General features: G+C 40.5%; 1 protein-coding gene across 2 annotated transcripts in view; it reads right to left on the bottom strand.

Annotated features, from left to right (window-relative positions):
* Window positions 1-26,653, bottom strand: part of col6a4a (collagen, type VI, alpha 4a) — a 147,942-nt gene that overhangs the window by 4,710 nt on the left and 116,579 nt on the right. For both annotated transcript variants that reach the window (XM_060850256.1, XM_060850255.1), the window contains exons 34-38: window positions 26,058-26,551; window positions 24,298-24,379; window positions 22,006-22,674; window positions 3,794-3,890; window positions 3,655-3,707 (exon numbers count right to left, since the gene is read on the bottom strand). In XM_060850256.1, coding sequence (XP_060706239.1) covers window positions 3,655-3,707; window positions 3,794-3,890; window positions 22,006-22,674; window positions 24,298-24,379; window positions 26,058-26,551 — 1,395 coding nt within the window. The remainder of the gene's footprint in view (window positions 1-3,654; window positions 3,708-3,793; window positions 3,891-22,005; window positions 22,675-24,297; window positions 24,380-26,057; window positions 26,552-26,653) is intronic.

Raw genomic sequence — 26,653 nt, 5'->3', positions numbered from 1 at the left:
GTAACCTGAGCCAAAAAATGACTGAGGAGGAAGGTCCGAGGCAATCACAGGGAGAGACAGGGAAGCCCAAAGCTGAGAGGCCATTTTCCCTTAACGTTTTCAGAATAGGAGACATGCATTTTTATGTATTACTTATAGTCACTTGGTTGTACAGAAATTGAGTAACACTAAAGTAAAGGTACTTGCTTTTGAAACTTTTTATCTCGCGCACAAGACATTCTGCCTGCCAGAAAAGTTAGTGATGTGTATTACCAACACCCTCGGTTGGGTTGTGTGCACTACCACTATGCTAACTAGGACAGAACTGCAGCAACTCTCTGGTCCATCAGCAGTATTAGAACTGTATTCAACCATAATCTGTATGGTCTTGCATGTCCACTATTCGACCACTGATATCAAACTAGGGGATCAATCCAGATTAAATGAATCATATAATCCCTACAGTGTGGAAGCAGGCCATTCAGCCCATTGAGTGCACACCGACCCTCCGTAGAGCATCTCACACAGAGTCACTCCCTGACCCTAGCCCTGTAACCCTGTATTTCCTAGGGCTAATCCACTTAGCCTCGAAGGCTGAGGGTTGACCTTATAGAGGTTTATAAAATCATTAGGGGAATTAATAGGATGAATAGCTAAGGTCCTTGTCCTCGGGTGCGGGAATCCAAAATTAGAGGGCGTAGGTTTAAGGTGAGAGGGGAAAGATTAAAAAGTCCAGAGGTAATGTTTTCATGCAGAGCGTGAGCGTGCATGGAATGAGCAGCCAGAGGAAGTGATGGAGGCTGTTGAATTACAACATTTAAAAGGCATCTGAATGGGTACATGAATGGGAAGGATTTAGAGGGATAATGGCCAAATGCTGGCACTTGGCGTAGGTCAGATTTGAATGTCTAGTCGGCGTAGACGTGTTGGATGGGAGGGCCTTCATCCATGCTGCATAACTCCATGACACAGGAAGATGGATATGGTTGTTGAAGATCAGTCATCTCAGTTCAGGACATCTCTGAAGGAGTTCCTCAGGGTAGTGTTCTAAACCCAAAAGCTACTTCATCAACGGCCTACCCTCAGAACTGGGGGTGTTCGCCTATGATTGCACAATTCAGCATCATTCAGAACCATTCATGACTCCTGAAAGCAGTCCATATTCAAATGCAGCAAGATATGGACATTATCCAGACTTTAAAATGTCATGTAAGTTTGGTACTATACAAATGCAAGACCATCTCCTAAGTCACCATCTAACTACTGTCCCTTGACATTCACTGGCATTACCATCGCTGATTCCTGAATTGCCAACATGCCACATGAATGACACATCAACTCCCTCCACCACTGGCGCTTAGTAACAACAGTGTGCACTATCTACAAGATCCACTGCAGAAATTTATCATGGCTCATTAGACAGCAGCTTCCAAACCCACGGCCAATTCCATCTAGAAGGACAAGGGCAGCTGAGACATGGGAATACCATGACCTCCAAGTCACTTACCATCCTGACTTGGAAATATATTGCCATTCCTTTACTGGTGCTGAGTCAAATTCCTGGAATTCCCTCCCTCAGGACATTGTTGGTCAATCTCCAATACACAGGCTGCAGCAGTTTAAGAAGGTAACTCATCACCACCTGCTCAAGGGCAATTATGGATGGGCAAGAAATGCTGGCCAGTGAGTGATGCCAATGCCTCATGAGTGGTTAAAAATACATCTCTCTCTTGCTCATGTGCAGAATCTGTCCTTTGCAATCAGAAAGAACACATCCACATATTGCACCTTTTCCAACTGAACAAAAGACTGTGGGTTACCATTCCATGCATTCCCCAGGGCAAGTCTCTATCAATCAGATTTGTCTTGCCTGTTTTGAACCGAAAATAAGCTTAACAGTTTACTGTTCCCTTGTGCATTTCCCACGGTAACTCCTCTACCAATCACAGTTCATTTGTCAACCAATCACGCCCTCTTCTTATGCAGTAATTATTGTTATTTCCTTTGAGATCTGGTATTCTTGCGATTCTGTCCTGATGAATGCAAGATACATCAGCATGTCTCTTTTCTTAGTAATAAATTATTTAATGCTCACACAAAACACACAGGGCTAATTTTAGCCCGGTATGAATAGGACACCTGCCATTTAAAACGGCCTCCACAAACTTAATTTGGAGAGGATATACAGCACGCAAGCAGGTGATTCGGCCCAACTAGTCCACACCAGTATTGGTGGTCCACTCAAACACCTTCGCATATGATCTCATCCCAATCTACCATCATAACCATCTATCTCTTTCTCTCTCAGTACTTGTTTCATCTCTCATTAAATACTGTGCACATTAACTACTCTCCGTATGGTACCGAGTTCCACACTGTTACTATTCTTTGGATAAACACTTTGATTTTAAGTTTTCCATTCAATTACTGACACATTTCAACTCTATTCTCATTAGCTACTCATTTAACCAGGGTTTTTTTTAAGGGCTCGCGCCCTTGCCTAATTCAGTCCAGAGCATTATTCATCCAAGCAAACCGATTCCTAGGTGTCATAGAGACATGCAACACGGAAACAGACCCTTCAGTCTAACTCATCCATTCTGACCAGATATCCTAAATTAATCTTGTCCCATTTGCCAGCACTTGGCCTATAAATCTCTAAACCCTTCAAATTCATATACTCATCCAGGTGCTTTTTAAATGCTGTAATTGTACCAGCCTCCTCCACTTCCTCTGACAGCTCATTCCATACAGATACCATCCTCTGCATGGAAATGTTGCCCCTTAGGTCCTTTTTAAATCCTTTCCCTCTCACATCAAACCTATGCCCTGTAGTTCTGGACTCCCCCACACCAGGGAAAATACTTTGTCTATTTATCCTATCCATACCACTCATGATTTTAATAACCTCTATAAGGTCACCCCTTCAGCCTCTGACACTCCAGGGAAAACAGCCCCAGCCTATTCAATCTTTCCCTTTAGCTCACACCCTCCAACCCTGGCAACTTCCTTGTAAATCCTTTCTGAATCCTTTCAAGTTTCACAACATCCTTCCGATAGGAGGGAGATCAGAATTGTATACAATATTTCAAAATTGGCCTAACCAATGTCCTGTACAGCCGTAAAATGTCCTCTCAACTCCTCTACTCAATGCTTTGACCAATAAAGGAAAGCATACCAAATGCCGACTTTGCTAACCTATCTACCTGTGACTCCACTTTCAAGGAATTATGACCCTCATCAATCCTCTTTGTTACTTCCTCAAGAAACTCAATCAAGTGAGACATGATTTCATTTAGATCCTGATCATTTTTACCTCCCCCCCCCCCCACCATGAAAACACATCAGAGAAGTATCAAAGATTCTGGAAGAAAGATTTTATACAGCATTGTTTCCAGGCTTTACAAGTGAAGTCTGATCATCAGTTGCCAAAGTTTCCCTCATCTTCTCCCACCCAGAAGAACTGGATAGACACTACCAGGTACTTATTACAAGGTGAATGGTTAGTTCTGAACTATCGATCTTTTCTTGCTGAAAATTGGCCATTTGAAATGGACAGTTGACTACTGGGATCTGGGAGGTCAAATAGCTCCGACTTTAAATTGATGCTATCATCCCACAACTTTCCAAAAACCATTCCTGGATTAGCAAACAAATGTGTTGGTCTGCACTTACCATAGATATTGTTATCATCTTTCTGTTCTTCAAAATCTTTCAAAGGTTTCATTCTGTAATGAAGAAGTCGTACATAAATGACTGAAGGAAAAATACAAACAATATTCAAAACTTGATAGCTGATGTCTGCAAAACATACGTCGGATCAGGAAATGTTTCTGGTTCTTTTGTGTTGTGAGGATATATTTCTTCGCACTCCCTCTTGAGAGATGGAGGTGGATAGGTGTTGATTCCGGCTATAACAAGAAATGAAATAGTTTAAGCCTTTGTAGAATCACAGCAAAACACACATTCACATTAATATAAAATGCAACAAACTGTGCGTAATTTTGGTGAAAGGAATTTTTCAGTCCATGGCAGAACATAATTGAACTACTAGGATTCTTCTGGTGCAGTGGCAGTGTCCCTATCTCTAAAGCAGAAGAGTCCATTCAAGTCATACCTGCTGTACAGGTATGTCATAATATGTCTGAATAGGTTAGTTTTAAAATAATTATAATCGAACTGCTAAGGCTCTTGTTGTACAATGGTAATGTCCCTACCTCTAGGCCAGAAAGCCTAGGTTCAAGTCCCACCTGTTCCAGTTATGAAGAGTTTGGAGAGATTGGTTGCCTACAAACAGAGAAGATTGAGGGAGTGACAGGGATCAATGGCCAGTGAACACAGATTTAAGATAAAACGCTGGAGTTAAGAGGAAAGGTGAGGAAAGACCTTTTCACTTAGAGGGCATTGGGAATCTGGAACTCACTGCCTGCAAGGGTAATCAAGGCAGAAACCCTCATAACAGTGAAGAAGTATTTAGATGTACACTTGCAATGCCAAAACGTACAAAGTCAACTGAGGAAAAAGGGGATTAAAACAGTTGGTGGTTCTTTTTAGCCAGGCATGGACACAGGCATGAGCTGTAGATCTCTGTGACTCTAAAGATGCATCATAACATGTGTGAAAGGGTTGATGAAAAAGATCTATAATTCAACTATAATATCTTGGCTGACTCAGTTATCCTGCATTATAACTCCACACACATACGCCAATTAACCAACATGAACAAGGACAATCAAATGGTTTGACAGAGGTTTGATATAAGGAATCCATATAAGGATTCCATATAAGGAATCATTTTCCAATGATGTAGAAAGCCTCTTTTCAGTCTTTTATTTTTTGTTTTATCTTTCCTGATTTGTTGATTACCATTAATGTTGGAAGAATGAGAATTCCATATGCTATAAATCGATTCACAAAGAATGCATTGCTGGCTGAAAGATCTTGCGAGCAAATCTCCCATCAATTGAAATTATGTGAAGCTGCAGGTGTTAGACTGGGTTGGATGAGGTCAAAAATCACACAACACCAGGTTATAGTCATAGAGTCATAGAGATGTACAGCATGGAAACAGACCCTGTGGTCCAACCCGTCCATGCCAACCAGATATCCCAACCCAATCTAGTCCCACCTGCCAGCACCCGGACCATATCCCTCCAAACCCTTCCTATTCATATACACATCCAAATGCCTCTTAAATGTTGCAATTGTACCAGCCTCCACCACATCCTCTGGCAGCTCATTCCATACACGTACCACTCTCTGCGTGAAAAAGTTGTCCCATAGGTCTCTTTTATATCTCTCCCCTCTCACCCTAAATCTATGCCTTCTAGTTCTGGACTCCCCCACACCAGGGAAAAGACTCTGTCTATTTATCCTATCTATGTCCCACATAATTTTATAAACCTCTATAAGGTCACCCCCCAGCCTCCAATGCTCCAGGGAAAACAGCCCCAGCCTGTTCAGACTCTCCCTATAGCTCATATCCTCCAATCATGGCAACATTCTTGTAAATCTTTTCTGAACCCTTTCACGTTTCACAACATCTTTCCGATGGGAAGGAGACCAGAATTGCACGCAATATTCCAACAGTGGCCCAGCCAATGTCCTGTACAGTCGCAATATGACCTCCCAACTCCTGTATTCAATACTCTGACCAATGAAGTAAAGCATACCAAATGCCTTCTTCACTATGCTATCTATCTGTGACTCCACTTTCAAGGAGCTATGAACCTGCACTCCAAGATCTCTTTGTTTAGCAACACTCCCTAGGACCTTACCATTAAATGTATAAGTTCTGCTAAGATTTGCTTTCCCAAAATGCAGCACCTCGCATTTATTTGAATTAAACTCCATCTGCCATTTCTCAGCCCATTGGCCCATCTGGTCCAGATCCTGTTGTAATCTGAGGTAACCTTCTTCGCTGTCCACTACACCTCCAATTTTGGTGTCATCTGCAAACTTACTAACTGTACCTCTTATGCTCGCATCCAAATCATTTATGTAAATGACAAAAAGTAGAGGACTCAGCACTGATCCTTGTAGCACTCCACTGGTCACAGGCCTCCAGTCTGAAAAACAACCCTCCATCACCACCCTCTGTCTTGTACCTTTGAGCCAGTTCTGTATCCAAGTGGTTAGTTCTCCCTATATTCCATGAGATCTAACCTTGCTGACTAGTCTCCCGTGGGGAACCTTGTTGAATGCCTTACTGAAGTCCATATAGATCACATTTACCACTCTGCTTTATTTGAAAACACTAGCGTTTGGAGCACTAAGTGTTTTCAGATCAACTGAAATGGGTAGAGCAAAGCTTTAATATTATGTACAGTTGTAGATTAATGATCCACGGCTAAGACATAACTTTGATGGCCTCATTTGTTTACAGATGTTGCCACTTGTATCATTTCTTCCATTAAACAGAAAATAAGAACCTACATTGCTGAACCTGAATACTGAAAATATGAAAGATGAGCTCTTTCTGAAGGCCCTGTGCTTATGAATGCTTTTCGTGCATTATGTGAGAAATCATGGCCATATCACTGACAATATCTTGAGAGTTTTGAAAGAGAATACATAGCAGAAAGTAGAGATACGATAAAGAGGCAGATTTTTGTGGAGTCGGGAAGACTGTGTAGACTTTCCAAAATGGCAGGCAGGACCGGGATGCACAAGTCCCACTTTCATTTCTGACAGGTGCAGTTTATTTTTAAGGAAGAAGGAGTGTGTGTGATTCACACAGGAGTAAAACATAAACTCAGCAAGGGCCATCTGATGGAAGTGTTATGTTCAAACGGACCTTATCTTGGTTGATTCCAGGGGTTTAACCTAACTTGTGGAAATCTTGAATTGACAGAGTAAATGCAAATACTTTTTTGAAGGAGAGATATCGTTTTTATCATTCATGATCTGAACGTTCGTTTCAAATGCTATACTCTTTAAACTTTAAAGCGTGTCTGCAGCTGCCAGTGAGAATGAAAGAAAACCCTTTGTTGAAAGCTTTGATTGACAAGTGTAGGTTAAAAAAAGGAAAAGCAGTGACTGGCTTTGCAGTTTCAACAGAGCTCTTTGATGACATTTCCCCAACAGCTATCATTATGTCATTGAGAAAGATATTAGATACTCCTGCTGGATGTGTTTTCAGCAGGAGGGAGGTAAGGTGGCAAACCAATCTCTGCTCAGGCACCATTGAGCTCACCCCCATAAAAGAGAGAGTAGCTGGGCACCAAAATATACCACCCAGCTACCATATGTGGATAATAATGAATACTTAAGGATCAATTGTCAGTCTTCATTAAGACTGATAAGTTAGTCATGGAACTCTTCCATAAACACAGAACAAAACCCACATGCCACTAGTTTAAAATCTAAACTTTGAAAGAAATGAAAAACACACATTTACATCCCTCTGCTTATTCAACAAAACCCACCCTCACACCCTATTCAGCCCTCTCCCTGAGATGATTAATAATCCCCATCCGAAGCACCCAGTTTACTTCACTTCAGAATCCACTGTATCTCCTTTGTAGGCCTGCTTGCAATCCTTTTATCGAGCTTCTCCTGGGACTGCAAGAACTGCTGGCTATTCAAATTGGCTGGTAATGCCAGAGCATGGTAACCTGGGATAAAAATCTTGCTATCACCACTTTAGCCTGCCTGAAGCCCATTATGGCTATGGGGTAAGCATCATCTGGGCCTATTGGCTAGCTTCTGACTTTTCTTCTGCGGTAGGCAAGCTATCTGCTCCCCTGTAATATTCAGCTCGTTACATATATTTAGCTGAATTTTAAAAGCTACAGCTACCTCAGTAACTGAGTTCACAGTTTGACTAACAATGTAAGGACACTTTCAAAGCATTAGATTTATACATCAGAATTTACTTCACAATTGTGCTTGTAGGAGTGAAAGTTTTATTAGATTGTTAGAAGTTTATTCCTCTCCATATGGTTTCCTGAGATTTCCCCTTGTTGGATACTTGGTGAGTGGTTATGAGATCATGAGGTGCCAAAGGAGAGGGATGGGGAGGTGTGAAGGGACTATGATTGGAGGAAAAAGGGCTGTTAAGAAGGGGGGTGGTTGATGAGGCTTAGCGACATAAGAACTTCAAAAAAAACACCTGGATATAGTTTGAGAGCTGAGATAAACTTTCTAACCAGCCACAATACTTGCCTACTCCCAATGCCTCCAATGCTCCGCTTTCATGGCCCACTGACACCATTCTATCTTTCATCTACCTCTCTATGTGAAAATTATACATTTTGGTTTACCATTTCAACTGATGCCTGACATAAGCTATGTGCCTTATTAGCTAAATTCTGGCCGTGAGGCTTTATTGAGCAATCAGGGAATGCCTAAGAATCACTGCAACGGCTCCAAAGCGCTAAATGTTGGAACAAGGCCGAACGAGTAAGCTTTGACCTTACATCTGGGAACTCCCAGGTGATGCTCCGAATCACTGCGCTCAGGAAGTAAACTTCCTAAAGGCTGTCATGTAGAAACTCTGATTTTTCCTATAGGAATTTCAGATTGGTTCAGTTATTATTGCTCTCAGTTAAATTATTTCCAGATCTTGTAACAACAAATATGCCAATTATCTACGTCTCATTTTGGCAATCAACGTTTTAGTATTTTGTTCCACTAGACTGTATTTGCTGACAAAGTCAGTACAAACCAAATCCTTTTCCCCTCAGCACCACAAATGTTCCACCTCAGGAAAGAAAACTTAGTTCTTACAACGTAGTGAACTAGAATTCAAACACAAAATATCTGGCGGTGGCCGGTCACAAAGTAGGGCATCTGGGACATTGAGAGCGGCCTCCACCTGGCCTGTCCGATGGAGGTCTGTACTGATGGTCGGGGTGGCAAAGGCAGCTTGGTGAACACCGGCGGGTCTTAGCCCAGTGTGGGTGAAAGCGTGCCCAGTGCAGAGAAAAGCATGTCATCTTGGGTAAAGCCCACCTTGGAGGCTCTGCAGGTCCAAGGCTTAAGGAAGGACCAGGCAAAAGTGAAGACTGCAGATGCTGGAGATTAGAGTCAAGAGTGTGGTGCTGGAAAAGCACAGCAAGTCAGGCAGCATCTGAGGAGCAGGAGAGTCGATGTTTTGGGCAAAAGCGATGATTTTCCTGCGTAAGAAAGGACTGTCATGTTTGACTTTTTAACTTCATTTAGCTACTTTTATGCTAAGAAAACTGTCACGCTGAACCTTTTAACTTATTTCTTTATTTTTCTGTTTCTGTAACTAAGATTTTGTTCCTAAGACGTTGCAATGTATACTTTTCACTGTACTCCTGTACTCATGTTTGAGTGCACCTGATAATAAAACATAAATCTAAATCTACTTACTTGCAGTATGCAGTATCTACTTTCATTCCGTCCAGTGATATTCAGGAAGAAAAATGTGCAGGTTAGGTGAATTGGCCTTGCTAAATTGCCTGTAGTGTTAGGGGTAGGGGAATGGGTCTGGGTGGGTTGCGCTTCAGCGGGTCGGTGTGGACTTGTTGGGCCGAAGGGCCTGTTTCCACACTGTAAGTAATCTAATCTAATCTAATGGTAAAGTGGGGAGCTGAAAGGGTGAAGAGAGGTTGTCAACAACACGGGAAAGCAAGGTGGGAAATTAATGGGAATGAAGGAGATCAGAAAGGGAGAGCTGATGGCATTAAGGGATAATAAATGAAAGATAGTTGACAGTGACAGGAAAGTATGGGAAGGGAGAGAATGCTAAGTGTCGAACTGATGAAGGGGAAAGGAAATGTTAGCAACACCTGGGGATAAGGAGTGATACATATGTCCCAAAAGACAGGGCGAAAGTGAGGACTGCAGGTTAGAGTCGAGAGTGTCGTGCTGGAAATGCACAGCAGGTCTTCCTGAGGAGCAGGAGAATTGAAGTTTCAAGCAAAAGCCCTTCATCAGGAATGGGGCTGTGAGCCATGGGGATGGACAGATAAATGGGAGGGGGAGAGGAAAGGTAGCTGAGAGTGCGATGGGTAGATGGAGGTGGGGGTGCGATGGGTAGATGGAGGTAGATGGTGGAGGAGGGTGGAGCGGATAGGTGGGAAAGAAGATGGACAGGTAGGACAGGTCATGAGAGCGGTGCCAAGTTGGAAGGTTAGAACTGGGATAAGATGGGGGAGGGGAAATGAGGAAACTCCTGTCTCAAAAGACAACCCAGCAGTACTCATGAGTATCTACATACAATGTAAATACTTTTCATGACTGAATTTCTTCTCCAGTTCTTGGACGAAGCAAAAGGCTGGATATGTTTCTGGCACACTTTACCAGCCATCTGTATTGATAGTACAGAACTATAATTAGGATTGTGGATAGGGTGTGGAAAAACAGACTAAGTACTGGCTAATGGACACTGTGTTGACTTGTGTGTCATACCACCATTGAGGATTATTTTAGTTGGCAGGATTTCTGCTAGAACCCTTCCTTGATGGTTCTGTGAATTCATGGTATAGAGAAAGATAAAATATTTTTAATTATAAATATTTAAATAGAGTGACCTTAGAGGCTTAGATTTATCCAGGTGTGTTAGGGCAAAAGAGTAAGGCACCAGGAACAAAGTAAATCTCTGAAAAAGGTTCCCATGCATGGCATTAGATGTGGGGAGATAAAAACAACATAATGAAATAAAATATGCCCCCAGGTGAAACAATAAAACATCAAGAGATATTAAAATTCTGCTTCTGGTCACTGATTATAAGAAAAGAAAGCATGATTTAATATATCATTTCATTTATCATAGAAGTCTTGGAACCATAAAACATAGGAAGAGGTGTAGATCATTCAGCCCCTCAAGCCTGTTCCACCATTCAATAGGATCAGAGTTGATCTGACATTCCTCACATTCACTTTCCTGCACTTTTCCCACAGCCCTTGATTCTTGATCAAGAATATATCTCTCTCAGTCTTAAATGTACACAAGGGCTCTGACCCACAGCTCTCAGTGGTAAGCAGTTCCAAAGACTCACGACCCTCAGAGAAGAAACTCCTCCTCATTTCAGTCTCATATTGTTAGCCCTTTACCCTGAGACCATGCCTTCTAGTCACTCTCATGAGGGGAAACATCCTCTCAGCATTTACCCTGTAATTACAATTTAAATGGTACCATTTCACCATCAACATACCCACAAAGGCTACAGCTGTAAATATTTGAAAGTATAGCCTTTTAAGAATTGCAAGTTAATCTCTGATGATGTTGCTCACAGATTTATACAGAAAGACTGAATAATGTGGCTACCATAGAATATTATAGCACAGAAGCAGGGGAGGGATATATTTCTTCGGTGGTGACATCACACAGGAGTTGGGAGATATTAATAAGGATGAAACATTGATTGTGGAGGACTGTGGTATGTAGGGTGAAGGGGAAACTCTGAGTGAGTCTTGTTCGAGCCATCACCCCTCAGCATTTCAAAGGGACCACTGCATCCATTTCATCCTGGTCCACTCCTCAATCAATCCCTTGCACTTATCAAGATCCCTTTCTATTTAAATGCAGGAGATGAACCCCTAACTTTTTTACTTTCTCCCTATTCAAAGCCTCTCGTATTCCTTCAAGATGAATCACAGAATCCCTGCAAATTCACACCGACCCTCTGAAGAGTAACCCACCCAGATTCATTCCCTCATTTACCCCTGACTAGTGCAGCTAACTCACACATCCCTGTACACTATGGGCAGTTTAGCATGGCCAATTCACCTAACCTGCACATCTTTGGACTGTGGGAGGAAACCCACACAGACACAGGGAGAATGTGCAAACTCCACACAGACAGTAACTCGAGGGTGGAATCGAAACTGGGTCCCTGACACTGTGAGGTAGCAGTGCTAACAACTGGGCCACTGTGCCACCCTAAATTAAACAGCAATATACTTATATTTCTTTCAATTTAGTTCTGTATCCTCTGCTCCTTGTGTTATTTTCTGACATTGAAAACAGTAAAACAGGCAAGCTCATTGCATTACAGAATATTTCTATTCAATCTGTAATGGTGTCTCTGAGTTTCCTGTCACCTATCAATTTAATCTCTGTCCGTACTGACCCTGAGTTTTTTTGTCCTCTGTCTTCCACACTGTTCCAATGAAATCCAATGCAAGCCTGAGGAATATGACCTCACCTTTCAATTAAACCTTTCCCAGCCTTGCAGACTCAACACTTTCAACCAAATTACAGTTCCTCAAGATCCATCCTTTGTTTCTTCTCTTGTCCATATACTATCTCCTTTTACCTTGCACCGTTATGTAGATTGTTGTGTAATCTCACATGTCTTCCATCTTGCCTTGGATTCTGTTCTCTTTATCCCACTAATGCACTTGTATAAAGTCAGTTAAATCTTTTTCTTTCCCGTATCTGATGAAAGGTCATTGACCCAACGTTTAATTATGTTTCTCTCTCCACTGATGCTGCCTGGCCCACTACATATTTCCAGATGGTCATAACTTGATTTAAAAGAAAACAAATATCCCTATTTTCCTCTCTGGTTCTTTGCCAGCAATTTTAAGGCTGTGTAAATTGCTTAATGGCCTACTTGCCAATGAAAATATTTTACTCATCATTTCAAAAGCCCTTATACGTTTCAATGTCTTGATTATTAATTCTCCCCAAAGCCTTCTCTGATCCAAGAAAATAATGTCAGTTTTCCTACTTTCTTCCTTTTACTGATGTTGCTCATCCCTGGTACAATTCTGGTAAATCATTTCAGCATATTCTTCAAAGACTTGACATCCTCCATAAGGTGTGGTGCCTAGAATTACACAGTACTCTGAGATATAACTGGTTATTTACAATGAGGTAAAAACAATGACTGCAGATGCTGGAAACCAGATTCTGGATTAGTGGTGCTGGAAGAGCACAGCAGTTCAGGCAGCATCCAAGGAGCAGCGGAAATCAACACCCCCACCCTCCTCTAGCTTATCTCTCCACGTTTCAGGCTCTCTGCCTTTATTCCTGATGTTTGGCTTTTGCCCGAAACATTGATTTCGCTGCTCCTTGGTTATTTACAATGGTTTAATGTACACTGTACAAAATTTTTAAAACAGCTATTTAAGTCAAGCATTCCATTTACTTTTTAACACGTTTCTTAACTTTTTGTTTCATCGGATTTTTTATCAGATTCCTTTATTACTATCCCTCTTTTTAAAGTTGTACAATTTTGTTTGTGCTGTACATCTATGTTCTTCCTTCTATTTTGCACCCCTCTTGCTCTCAACCCCAAGATTTCCTCTTCCTTCCTGTCTGCTTTCCTCAGAAAAGGTTTTAAAATTCCACATGTGCGACAATGGACAGCTCCCAGAAGTGAGTGCGAGAACACGTTAGTTCATGAATCCACATTTGATGATTGAAATGCAGGCAGCACACAGACTTTGTCACAATCACATTACAGTTGTCAGCCAGGCTAACAGCACTGCTCATCTGCTGCAGGCATTAGCCACTGATCAAAAACATGACTGTCTGGCACCACTGAAGCTTAGCCCGTACTGCTTAATGCTAGCCTGCATTGCTTAAAGGAGGGATGAATTGTGGCTAGAGAAGTTGCTGGTAATGACACATGAAGTCAACCTGATGTGGATAAAAGGTGAAATCTTGATGAAGGAGAAGGAGACAGTAGGTAGAAGAGATGCTCTGTATTAGCCAGTAAATCATTCAAACACACTAAAAGACAATGAGAATAGACAGCCATGGAGTTCAACACTGGGAGTCTAGCCCCAAATATTAAGATGCAATATAATAAGAGGTTCAATGACTTTGCATCAATGTTTGAGGTCTATAAATGCAGCTTCAAATTATATAAATGAGCACCTAATATAGCCTTGGTCCAAATATCAACAAGAGCTCAAGACAGTGGCCGCCTTTAACACCAGGGCAGCATGTGACAGAATGTAGCATCCAGGCACCTTGGCAAAACAGAAGTCAGTATAAATTGGGGAAGTGCTCTTTTCCGATGGGATCACACCAAGCACAAAGGAAGATGGTTGAGATTTCTCCAGGTCAATCATATCTGGCCCACACTGCTGCAGGAGTTCCTCACAGTGCTGTCACAGGCCCAACCATCTTCAACTATTTTGTCAATGACCTTCTCTCTATCATAAGATCAGATGTGGAGATGTTTGCTGATCATTGCACAATTTTTCGTTGTATTCACAACTCTTCAGATAATGAAGCAATCTATGTTCACCTGCAGCCAACCCTAGGCAATATCCCAGATCGGGCTGATAAATGGACATTGGGCAACATTCATGCAACATAAGTATCAAATAATGGTCATCTCTAAGAAGAGGGTATTTAAGCACCTCCACTGAATGGCATTACCTTCACTGATTCCCCAATTATCATCATCACGAGGAATGCCACTGACCAGAAGCTAAACTAAAACAGTATAAATACTTTAGCTTCAAAAGTGTGTCAGAGGTTATCTGGGGAAGGGGGTGGGGTGGTTTAGGGTACACCCCTCTGTCGAACTCCAGGGAAGGTGTGGAGAGAGAGAGAGAGAGAGAGCAGATTGTGTCCAACATCTGCAAGGTACAAGCCCAGAGTGTGACAGAAGACTTTCCTCCTACTGGGATCACGCAGCTCCAACAACACTCAAGAAACTCAACATTATCCAGAAGAAAGCAGCCTATGTGACTGACACACCATTCACCATCTCAAGCAGTTTCCTCCATCACAAATGTTCAGTGATGACAGTCTGTACCATCTTTAAGATACACTGCTGCAAATTCTGAAGGTTCCTTTGAAAGCACCATCCAAACCTGCAACCATTACCACTTCAAAAGACAGGGCAAGAAGATATAAGGCAACACCAACACCTTCAAGTTCCTCCAGTGACATGGGAACTTGGTTGCTATTCCTTTACTATTGCTGAGTCAAAATCCTGGAACTCTCTTCCTAACAACACTCTGAGTTTCCCTATAGCACATGAACTGCAACAATTCAAAAATGTGACTCCCCATAACCTTCTCAATAATGGAATAAGCAATAAAGCTGAACTTGTCAGTGACACCTCATCCTGTGATCAAATAAAAACATCACAGCTGTCAGATAGTCCTAAGTGACCTTACCCCATCACTCACCTACTGACAATCTCTATCAATAGAACTTATATCCCAGTGTTCTACTGGGTTTTCACACAATTGGCATTGCTAATACACAAGGAATGGGGAGGAGAGTCTGGATAGTTTTATCCAGCAAATAATCACACTCCAGTGGAAAACACAAATTCTAGAAAGAGTTGAAATGACTGATAGGGACCTCGGTAGCAGGGATACAGTTGAGTTAGAGTTGGAGTTCCTGCCACCTGTCCAACCAGTGCTTTATACTCACAACCTGTGAGGACAAGAAGAAAGATAGCAGGGAGTAATGCCGCAAAGCAGACCAAAGCTGGAATCAAAAGTCAGCCCATGGGTGAACAAAGAGCATAAGTGAAATTAATCGCAGATTCCATAATTACAGGAATAGACATAGACTGCATCCTCTCCAACTAAGGACAAGAATCCAGAAATAATTAGGCAGGGTACTTCAATTTGTGCGATTCACACTGTTCTGAGACCAGGAGAAAACTGTAGTGAGGAAGTAGTTTAGGACTGGTGTGTAATGGAAATGGTAGTTAGGGAGATGGCACAAAGAAATGGTATGAATTAGTGAGATTGAAAAATGGGATCTGTAAGAAATGTAAACAAAACAGGACAAAACAGAAATAGGAGAGAAGAAGGTAATAGAGAAAATTTACATCAAGGAGAATAAATGGAATTGCAGAACTGGACCCCACAAAGATGGCTATGTATAAAATGTGAGGAATTCCTATATATAAAAAAAAATTGAATGTCTGTATAACAATTTACGAATTGTCCATAACAAAACAAGAATACTAGGAGCTAGCAGACATTGGGAGAAACGACTCACAGTTAAACACACTGAGAAATGGCTGCAGAAAAATCAAATCAGTCTGGATATTCAATGTGTTAAGTACAGAGGAACCTCGATTATCCAAAGGACATGAGCGGGGAGTATTTCGTTTGGTTAATCGAATGCCGGATGACATAGTTAGCCAAGCATCGGGACCTTTCAATCTTGTTCAGATAATCCGATATTCGGTTAATCGATTGTCGGATTATTGAGGTCCCTCCGTGTAACATATTTTTAGAAAAATAAAATAGAACAGGGAGAGTAGAAGAGCTGCAATGCATGTTTCAACATTAAACAGCATTTGGCAGTAAACATTCGGTTTTCATTAACCGGTGCATCCTCTATGGGATAACATCTACCAATCAGAATCTACTTGCCAACAAATCAGCAATTTTTACATTGATATTTCTTACCAATTGACCTGAGAGCAAAACAAAAAAAATTCAACACAATGTTTTTTTTTTCTTTTTCAGAAAAACTCAAGTTCTGTACAATTATACAAGGAACTTAAACAAACTCAAAGAGGACAGAGCCAACTGGTCCAGATGGATCTCTTCAATATATTGTAGAATAGTCTAGGGAAGAGGTAGCAGAGTCATTTTTAAAAATTTGTTATAAAAACAATGTACCAGATGACTGGTAGATGGCTGATGTAAATCCTATATTTCGGAAGGAGAACACAATGAATTCTGGAATCCTCTGGACATCAGTAAGAGGAGATATAATGCAATCCTTACTAAAGGAAATAAGTAATATTTTCAAGTGAGAAAGAGAACAATGAATTGTCAGCATAGATTTAAAAAGGGAAATCTTGCTTGACCATTGAGTTTTCTGAGGAAGTAAAAGAGTGAGTAGAGAATGATTATGTAGCAGTTGAAATTGATTTTCAAAAGGTTTTCAATAAGATATCTCATATGAATATGGTCAGAGAATAGGGGACAAGTTGTACCTTGGAGACTAGCTGACTTCAGAACAGAAAGAAATTATGGTAAGTAAAGATTTGTTATAGAGCGGCAGAAAATAGGAAATAGTGTTCATAAGGATTGCTATACTCATAATTAATATTAACAATCTGGACAATGGAATAAAAAACAAAACGCTTTCAATTTGCAATGATACCAAATACTGAGGAGGGCTGCAGAAGATATTAATAAATGCAGAATGAAACAATGATGGCTAATCCTCATAAATAGTTAGTGTATTTCGATAAGAAATTTAGGAGGTAACATTATCAGAAGGCATAAGGCTTGATAGAGGTAAGTAACTATGGATTGTGCAGCATAAATGCCCCAATCACAAGAAAGTGCAGCACAGGTTAGCATGGCTATTTAAAAAAGCAAATCCATTATTAGTTTTTATTTCTAGAGGAATAGAACTAAAAATGTGCCAACATTGGTTAGATCACACTTAGGATGTTGCATGCAGTTCTGGCCACTATACTATAAAAAGCATATTGTAGCACTGGGGCAAGTGCGGAGGAGCCTTCCAAGGATGATACCAGAATTCGGGATACAGCTCAGGAAAGGATTGACAGGTTGGATCTTTTATCTTGAAAGAGAAGCTGAGGGAGCGACCTAATAGAAGCATTTTAAGTTATCAATGGTCTTGGCAGAGTGAATACAGAGAGAATATTTACATATTTACTCTTATGGGAAAGAATATAGTGAGAGGTCATCAATATAACAGGTAGTCACCAAGAAATCCAATAAGGAATTCAGAAGCAGCTTCTGCACTGTAACAGTGGTAAGAATGTGGAGCTCATAATCACAGAGGATGGCTGATGTCAATAACATAGCCACAGTTAAAGTGAGGTCTGACAAGCATTTGAGGGGAAAAGGAATAGATAGTTAAAAATTTAGATTTAGGTAAGGAATGATGGAAGGAGGCTCAATTGTAGTATGGACGAATTAGGCTGAATGGCCTGTTTAGCTGTCACATATCATATGTAATCCTTTGTAACCTTAAGCTTGAGAGTTGCTTGGAAACATGGGTGTAAGTCACACAGGGTCAGCTTGCTGCCAAATATGATCAAACTACTGTCACTACAGCAACAGATAGCATTGCTCAAAGGGGCTCACAGGGTATTTCAGCACTTGAACAAATATTCTCAAACAGAATGCTCAGTTTGTTGGGACAGTGCCTTGCCCAAGTTTCAATGGCTGAGAACCATGAACCTGCTGCCCCTTCTCAGGAAGGCAACAATCAACATTCTGGTATTGCCACTCCTCCAGTGCCCTATAACACCAAGGCGGTGGTCTCTAAAAACAGGTCTTCTGAGTTCAGAGTTGTCCTCTAGGCCATTACAGTCTCCTCCACTAAAGATTACCAGCCTTACAACATCCATGCTGCAACAAATAGGAAACTGGGCAGCAAAGGCACACACCAGAAGATATAGGGGCAGAATTAGGCCATTTGGCCCATTGGGTCTGCTCAAACATTCGATCATGGCAGATATATCTCTCAACACCATTCTCTTGCCTTCTCCCTATAACCCTGGATTCCCTTACTAATCAAGAACATAGCTATCTCTGTCTTAAATACCCAGGGAAGACCATCGCTAGGGAAATCCATTAGGGCGATTCATTTACAAGCAATGTGGAGTTATTTTACCAACTTGATATAGATGTACTTATTTAGTGGTGGTCTACATAATTTTATATTGGGGATGACAATATGATAATGACAGAGAGAAGGTTAACGTGTGCAGGGTTAATCATGTTAGTAAGTGGGGGATTGTGATTGTAATTATTGTGCTCATTCCTGTCTTCCCCCGATAGGAAGGATGTTGTGAAACTTGAAAGGGTTCAGAAAAGATTTACAAGAATGTTGCCTGGGTTGGAGAATTTGAACTATAAGGAGAGGTTGAGTAGGCTAGTGCTGTTTTCCCTGGAGCATTGGAGGCTGAGGGGTGACATTATAGAGGTTTATAAAATCATGAGGGGCATGGATAGGATAAATAGACAAAGTCTTTTCCCTGGGGTGGGGGAGTCCAAACACTCAAAATGTTAGCTTGCTCTCTCTCCACAATGCTGCCTGACATGCTGTGATTTCCCACATTTCTTGTTTTCACTGTGTTTTTCTTATGTGGGTTACCACTGTCAATCTGATCTGTTGACATGTAAATTAAAGTCACCCATGGTTACTGCTATCACTTTTTCACAAGTCTCCAATATTTCTTGTCATATACTTTGTCATCAATTGTGATTATTTTTAGGGCCCTATAATTTACTTTCACTTGTGATTTCTTTCCCCTACTAGTAAAAGAAAAAACACCAAATTATTATCGAATTACATGAACCGGCAGAAGAAATCAACTAGCAATTCTATGGATCTGGCTGGTCCTTCCTGCTGCTCATGATGATACTATGGCAGCAAAAGGTGTATTTTGTCCTGATTTTTTTGGAGAGATTTTAATACAGAGGTACCTAGCTGCCTGTTTGAAACCAATTCAATAAATAAGCTTGTGAGGCTTTGGAGTTTTTTTTAAATTTGGAACAATAGAAGCAGCTTGATTGGGTGGGGTCAAGCTTCCATAGAACCAGGATGTTTCTTTAGTTTTAAGGTTTCAGGAGCAATTGCTGCTGGGGTCTTGAAGCTGGGTTTGGAAGCTGCAGTACAGCTCTCTCTTCTACTCTCTCTCTGAGTTTTCTCATGATCGTTTTCCTCCTGTAATGGAGAACTGCCTGTGAGGCAATGTATTTCACTGAATTTGCCTTTGCCAAGGGTATGTTTATGGGATATTATTATATAGGAACTGTTACTGTTTAATAATTAAATAATCTTTTATTCCATTACATTTTCCAATCAAGTTTAAGTTATTCCAATTTCTTTTCTGTTTTGTTTTATTTTAACTGTAGTGTATGAATGGAGTGTGTTTTGCTTCAAATCTAATAGTTTGACCAATTGATTTACATCCAGAACTCAATACCTGACACTTGCCTTTAAAATAAGAAAAAGTGCCTACGCTACCTCCTTGACATGTTTTGAGGGGGTTTGGTCTGGTCCCTAATACACTTAATACATGTTTGGTTGTTCAAGGTCAAGAAACCATGTTGGCATTGACACTGATCTTCAAAATGGGATTGAATCTGCTGATTGGTATCATATTCCATCTACTTGCTGCAGACTTTAGACATATATGCTAACACCTTCAACAATATGGCATCTGTAACAATTTCTACCGGAACTGTAAATGTACACATCAAACACCATTCTAATTTCCAAAAGAAAGCCACAATATGCTACTGAATCCAATTTCACATCATACCTGTCATTAAGCAAAACTCAAATTAGAATGAATTTAGAAAAAAAACTGTTGCACACCTTACTCTTTATGGTGTAAAAACAATGACTGCAGATGCTGGAAACCAGATTCTGGATTAGTGGTGCTGGAAGAGCACAGCAGTTCAGGCAGCATTCAACGAGCAGCGAAATCAACATTTTGGGCAAAAGCCCTTCACCGAAAGCCCTTTGCCCGAAACGTCAATTTCACTGCTCCTTGGATGCTGCCTGAACTGCTGTGCTCTTCCAGCACAACTAATCCTGAACCTTACTCTTTATGTCTGTCTCTCTTTGTCACTTAGACGTTGGAAGTTAGGATTTCTGCTCTCACTTTCAGCGAAATCATTATACTGATCGAGCAGATCAGCTACTGATTATACACAGGCAGCTCAATATTTCTTTCTAGCGGTTGAAAGGATCAGGCTGTTAATCTGTTGCAACCTATTACAATGGCTGTGGATTTGCTGTAACCTGCTGTACAAAGAACAAACAGCAAAGACCAGTAGAGCACAGGAAAAGGCCCTTTGGCCCACCAAGCCTGTGCTGATACATGACACCTTTCTAAACTATAAACCCTTTGCCTCTTGCGGTCCGTTTCCTGCTGTTCCCTGCCAGGTATGTATCTGTCAAGATGCCTCCTAAATGTTTCTATTGTATCTGCTTCTACCACCTCTTCTGACAGCAGATTATAGGCACTTACCATCCTCTATGTAAAAAAACTTATTCTCATATCTCCTTTAAACTCACCACATTTTACCTTAAACTTATGTCCCCTAATAACTGACATTTCTACCTTGGGAAAAGAGACTCCAACATTATATCCACGATGACTGATGATCTGTTGTAACTTGTTACAATTACTGCTGTTCAGTATCTCTCCAACAACGAAATGAAAATTTACGTCACATGCTGGGATCTAACTGGCAGCTGCAAATCAATTGTTGACTTTAACATTTAACTGATGTTTTAAAAATGAATTAACAATAAATTCAGAAAGTACTGTTGCCATTCTTTTTTTCCTCTCTTAGTCTAACCTAAATTCCCTACTTTATTGAAAAAAATAGTTTGGCTTATGCAACTCAAAACCAGTACATTACCAGTTTAACTATCATTTTTTCTTGTTTTCTTAAACACACAAGTCCTTTCTTATAATAAAATGTAACATAGGTTTTATCTCTGTCAAGCTTCTGAAAGCTTTCCAAAGCTACTGGAATGTTCTAGCAATTAGGGAAAAATATCCCCTCAATGCAGCTGATTGAAACTGCTGCATCCCTCCAGATGTTCAGAAAATACAATCCAAATATAGCTCACAGAGCCTTGGGTGAAAGTATTAGGTTTTGGGAGAGATTTAAGCCTTCAAATAAAATCTAGAAAAGACACAGGAGTTAATGCTGTATATAAAATGAATTATGCTGTGGTGAAGTATTTTTCTTTTGTTTAAACTATCACAGTGGTTATGAGAAATATGCATTTGTGGTAAAATAAAAGGTACCTGAAAAGATATGTTCTGTTTATTGGGACCTATTGGCCAGGCTGCATGATGTCGTGGTAAGATACTTGGGAAAACATTGTGTACAATATTAGGGATTGTGTGTCACACAGTGTGATAATGGGAAGATTGAAAATGCTCATTGCCATGTCAACTGAAGGAGTAACAGGTCCAGTAAATAAACAGGTTTTCAAAGATGTATCAAGTTCAATAAATAACTGATATCCATTCAGATAAATAACAATTCACTTAAATGAAAATGAAAATAATACTGTCCAAGCAGTCATGTTTGTGCTTATCATACACTGCTACAACTTTATATATAAACTTCCTAAGTTGTAAATGCACTTACTTGCCAGATTTTTCAGAAAACTCACAGCAAACCTTTGTGCGTATTCAATTTCAGCCTCCAGGGCTCTATCCAAATGAAGTAAATGTTGATTAAAAGGAAAACTGACAAACTCCTTCAGGAATGTGGCATTGGATACCTTCCCAAGGGCCAGTGCGAATATCGTGAAACCTTTACATTTTGCTTCTTGGGATATTTCCAATAATTTCTTCTCATCAATGCTTGTTTCCCCAGAAAATATTGTAAAGATAACTTTGTAAGTTCTCTGATTTGTGAGATTTGAGAAGAAATTTTTCAAGGTCCATTCAATGGTACTGTCAATGCCAGTGGCGCCCTCTAGCTGATTAAATGCGTCATGGATGTGTCTCTTCTTTAGTCTTTTCACAGTGTAATCCAAAACGCCAAACTCTAGGTTAAATGGATCTTTCCCATATCTTGGTGTGTAGTTTGGTGTGTGCTGTACCAGAGCCACCCGGGGATGAAGACCGGGGGCTGCAGTTTCTGTAGAGCTGACAAACTGATTAAGCATTGAGTTCAGAAAATGCTGCATTGTTTCAGATTGGGTAGGTTCCATCTGCTGTAAATTATCATGAACAAAGGCTATGTCCAGGCTCACTGGAATAGGAACTGGGATCAGTCTCCTTGGACACTGGTCAGCAGGACTACATTCATCTGTAAGAGAAAGATAAGAAAATGTCAACTTATTTAATAGGACAGTTTTTTTCACAACAATGCAAAGCGTTGTAAACATGGTGAACAAAGTCAAGAATTTGAAGTTCTCCGCCCAAACTCAGCATATACCATTTCACGTGAGAGTAAGAATGGGGGTAAGTCACATTTTCGGAATTATGATGGGTGCAGTTTGGACTTGGCAGGAACAGTATGGAACTTTGTAGATTTGTTTGGATATCCAATGACTCTTTCAGAGAGATACAGTATTCCTTTGGACATAGTCCCAGGATACCTTTGGGGAAGGTCAGATGCCCTTTGGGAGATGTCAATTGCTTTTTGGGAGAGGCAAGATGGCCTTCAGGATTATCAAAAGCTGGCATAAATGTGAATAAAAAGTAAAAAAGCTCATTGGAATTGTGAAGCTTATTGGAACTAACAATTGCATCTGCCAAAATTGTGAAGGTGAAGCTGTCAAAAAGAACTATTGAAAGCATCGAAAGAACTGTCAAGCTTTCAAAGAATTTTAAAATCTTCCCTTTAAAATACTTGAAAAATATTGTTTGCTATTCCACTCTCTGTCTGTTGACATCAGCCTGAAGGTGACTATTACTGGATTAGTGCTGCCCGACTAATTTCACAAACTTCCAATTCACCGTGTGATGCTGGCAATTATCAACAGACGGTTACAGTCTCTACTAAGTGAACCTATGATTTATAATACTTGTTTTTCTAAGATTATACAGTCAAATTAAGCATTTGTTCCAATATTTGATTACAAAGTTTAACTCAAGTTGCATAATTTGTACCTATGCATGAGAGTTAATTAAAAGAAAGCAAAATTCTGCAATAGGCACTTCAAATTTTACCCTATTTTCTTTTATTGTAGGTCGGGAGGTTTGTCCATGTTGGATACAGAGTGATTTCAATGGCATGGATCGACATGAAATGGAACTGCATTGACATAGGTTCATTAGAAGTGGGTGGAGGATGCGGATGGCAGAAATAGGTTGACGTGGAACATATGAGGACCCATTGTGGATGGACAAATGGTGACAGATTGGCATGCAAGGTATGACAGACGAAGGGATTTGATGGAGGGTGTAGTTTGGCGTAGAGATTATGAGTAACCATTGGAGTGAGTGAAAGGTATGTGTTGCAAAGAATGGGGCATGGGAAACCAGTTCACCCCCATATCTAGCAATCTCCGCACTTATTCTGGTGTCATCCAGCTCAACTCCCAAGAAATCTTCCACTTCAGAATAAAAGTTCCAATTTCTGGGGTACATTTTCTAGCATTAGCCTTCCAGAGGCCAGAACTGTCCCAACTCTGTGCTCATTACCCAGGAGCAAAACCAAGGCCAAAATGTTTGAGGGGTAGGATCTTTTTCTTTACATGTATATGCCTTTTAGTTAGCAATTTAGAAATATTAAGCATTAAAAATCCCTTTTTTTTAACATATTACAAGATATAATAACCACATTTTATTTTGTTAAACAAGATATTGAAAGATTTTGGGAAAAGACTGCAGGAATTCACTCCATAAAGCAATATATTTGCCTAAGCTTCAACTGTATTATTAAAAGGCATGCATAAATAAGGGCTTCAAAAACTTAAAGTCATACCATAGCAAAGTGTACATAAAAAGACTTGCTTTAACAATTCTTGGGATCGTTGTTGCTGTCTTGGTAATACAACCACCGCATCCTTATGAAAAAAAATGTAAAGAAAATCAAAATTAAAAAATCTTCATGGTTGTAAATGTAACCATATAAATTTTGCAATAGAAATATGATCTCCAATCACAATTGCCCCCACCTGGCAGAAGCTGTTTTCCAACATTATAAACCATACTGAACAAGAGTCATAGCTGACTCGAAACGTTAACTCTGTTTCTCTCTCCACAGAGGCTGCCAGACCTGCTGAGTTTCTCCAGCGTTTTCTGGGTTAATACCAATATTAACTTATTTTCACCCAAAGAGCAGAATGCCCATTGGAAAGAAGCAGGGTCCTATTTTAGACATGTGATGGATCTACATTTTTAACCTGTAGGCTGATCTGGTTCACTCTGGCAACTGGGAAGCCTGTCAAAAACTAGATCCTGGGCCAGAAGAGATTAAAAAAAGTTAAATACTTGGAAGCATTAGCTTATATTTCTCTTTTTAGTTTTCTTTATAAAAAAGGGTATAAATAGCTCTCTCCTAACCCTAAATATTATCCATTATTCCCACAACACTGATCTCATTGAGATCTCATAAATGTTTGCACGTTTATATGTTGATGTTTGTAACATTTACACAATACTTCCTTTGCCTACAGTGAATGAACAGCTAGAACTAAAACAGTAGGAAATCTAAACTTGCATTTAGTTTGTATGTTGTGATGCTTCTTGAATGTGTAATGTAGATTAGTCAGATGCTAAGCAGCAACACAAGTTCTACATTTTGCATGCTAATGACTTGAAATGTACTTTTAAACTAATTTAAGATCTATTCTTCCAGACATATAATCTCCAAAATGATTTTTTTTTAAGAAAAAGCAATATGCAGCACATCAGAGATATATGTAGAAGTAAAACTTTCCCAACTTACACACAGTCTGAATGTGTCAGAGGTTTTATGAAATAAATCTTGAAAATTAAAGATGGAATTGCATGGATAGCTGCCGTGGGCTTGCAGGCAGGGGAACTGTGAAATTTCCCCATCCAACCACCTCCAAACTGTCTGAAATTTTACAGAGAGCAGGCAAAGTCTAGGGCAGCCTCACTGCAATTCAGGCCCTTAAGTGGTCAATTAATGGCCAATGAGGGTCACTTCCTGTGCAGTTGCAATTCTGAGGTCACTGGGAGGAAGTCAAGGATGGAGGGGAAGCCCTGCAGGTTAGCCTGCACACAGGCATTGTGTGGGAAAAGGGAGAGCCCCTTTGTCATTGGGCTCCTTTCCTGATTGTGGGCACACTCCTTCTCCACAGATCTGGATTGTGTGCTCCTTACCACCCTGGCTTTTCCAATCTGACTGTGTCCCCACCAGTCACTGCTGTGATACCACCACAGACACCTGGCACGAGGCTGCTGGCACTTAGAAGCATGGATTATGTATAGTCCCAGCTGTCCTATCACCTTGAGTGACAGTGCTGCGACTACTGGCCAATCTGACATCCACCTGTGTGAGGAGAATATGTCCCACCTCCAGCCAACTAATGCTCCATGGAGCTGCCAGACTTAACTTGTAGTGCCAACCAAGAAACATTGCCATGAAATTATGTCCCTATTCTCATTTATAATTCTGATTCTAATTCATCTTACATTCTGCCGAACAAATTTTTACATTTTCAAAGCAGCAAAGAGTGTGTTAAAAGCATATGTGTATATAATAATTGTACTCACCGGAAAAGCTTGTTCTACCTCTGGGATGTTCTTAAACGAAATGATAACTGGAGTGATGCCGAAAGCACTGAGCTGAGAGGCAGCTGCAGGTAAGACCTCAGTGTCTTGTGACCCTCCATTCGTGATGAAGACAGCTATTTTCTTCACAAGGACGCCGTTTCGTACTCGTTTAAATGTATTGCTTGCAACAAATTCCATGGCATTGCCAATATTCCGTCTGTCATTCGATCTTTCGTGTGCCAGTGCATCTAATTCTTTCAGCAGTAACTGTTTCTTCTTAAAGGCGGAAAATCGAATGAAAGGCTTTGCTACATTACTGAAGGTCAGCACTGCGACACGAGCCCCAGTGGGACAGTTGCTTTCAGCGATGTTAATATCCTCGACAAAATTAGTTACAATGGTCTTCATCCGTTTAAATATTGCTGGTGTAACATCTGCGGACATGTCCAGAACAAATGCCAACTCTGTGGGGTATGCTGGGCATTCTCCTCTTCCTGGAACAATGCAGAGAAGCAAAACCTTTATAAGTGTCATGTATTCAAACAAGCAAGGGTCAGAATTCAAAGAATTGGCAAATGTTTTAATTTGTAAAGCTC

Source organism: Hemiscyllium ocellatum, chromosome 34 (genome assembly GCF_020745735.1).
Source record: "Hemiscyllium ocellatum isolate sHemOce1 chromosome 34, sHemOce1.pat.X.cur, whole genome shotgun sequence".
Taxonomy (NCBI): Eukaryota; Metazoa; Chordata; class Chondrichthyes; order Orectolobiformes; family Hemiscylliidae; genus Hemiscyllium; species Hemiscyllium ocellatum.
This window is presented reverse-complemented; position numbering and strand designations above follow the sequence as displayed.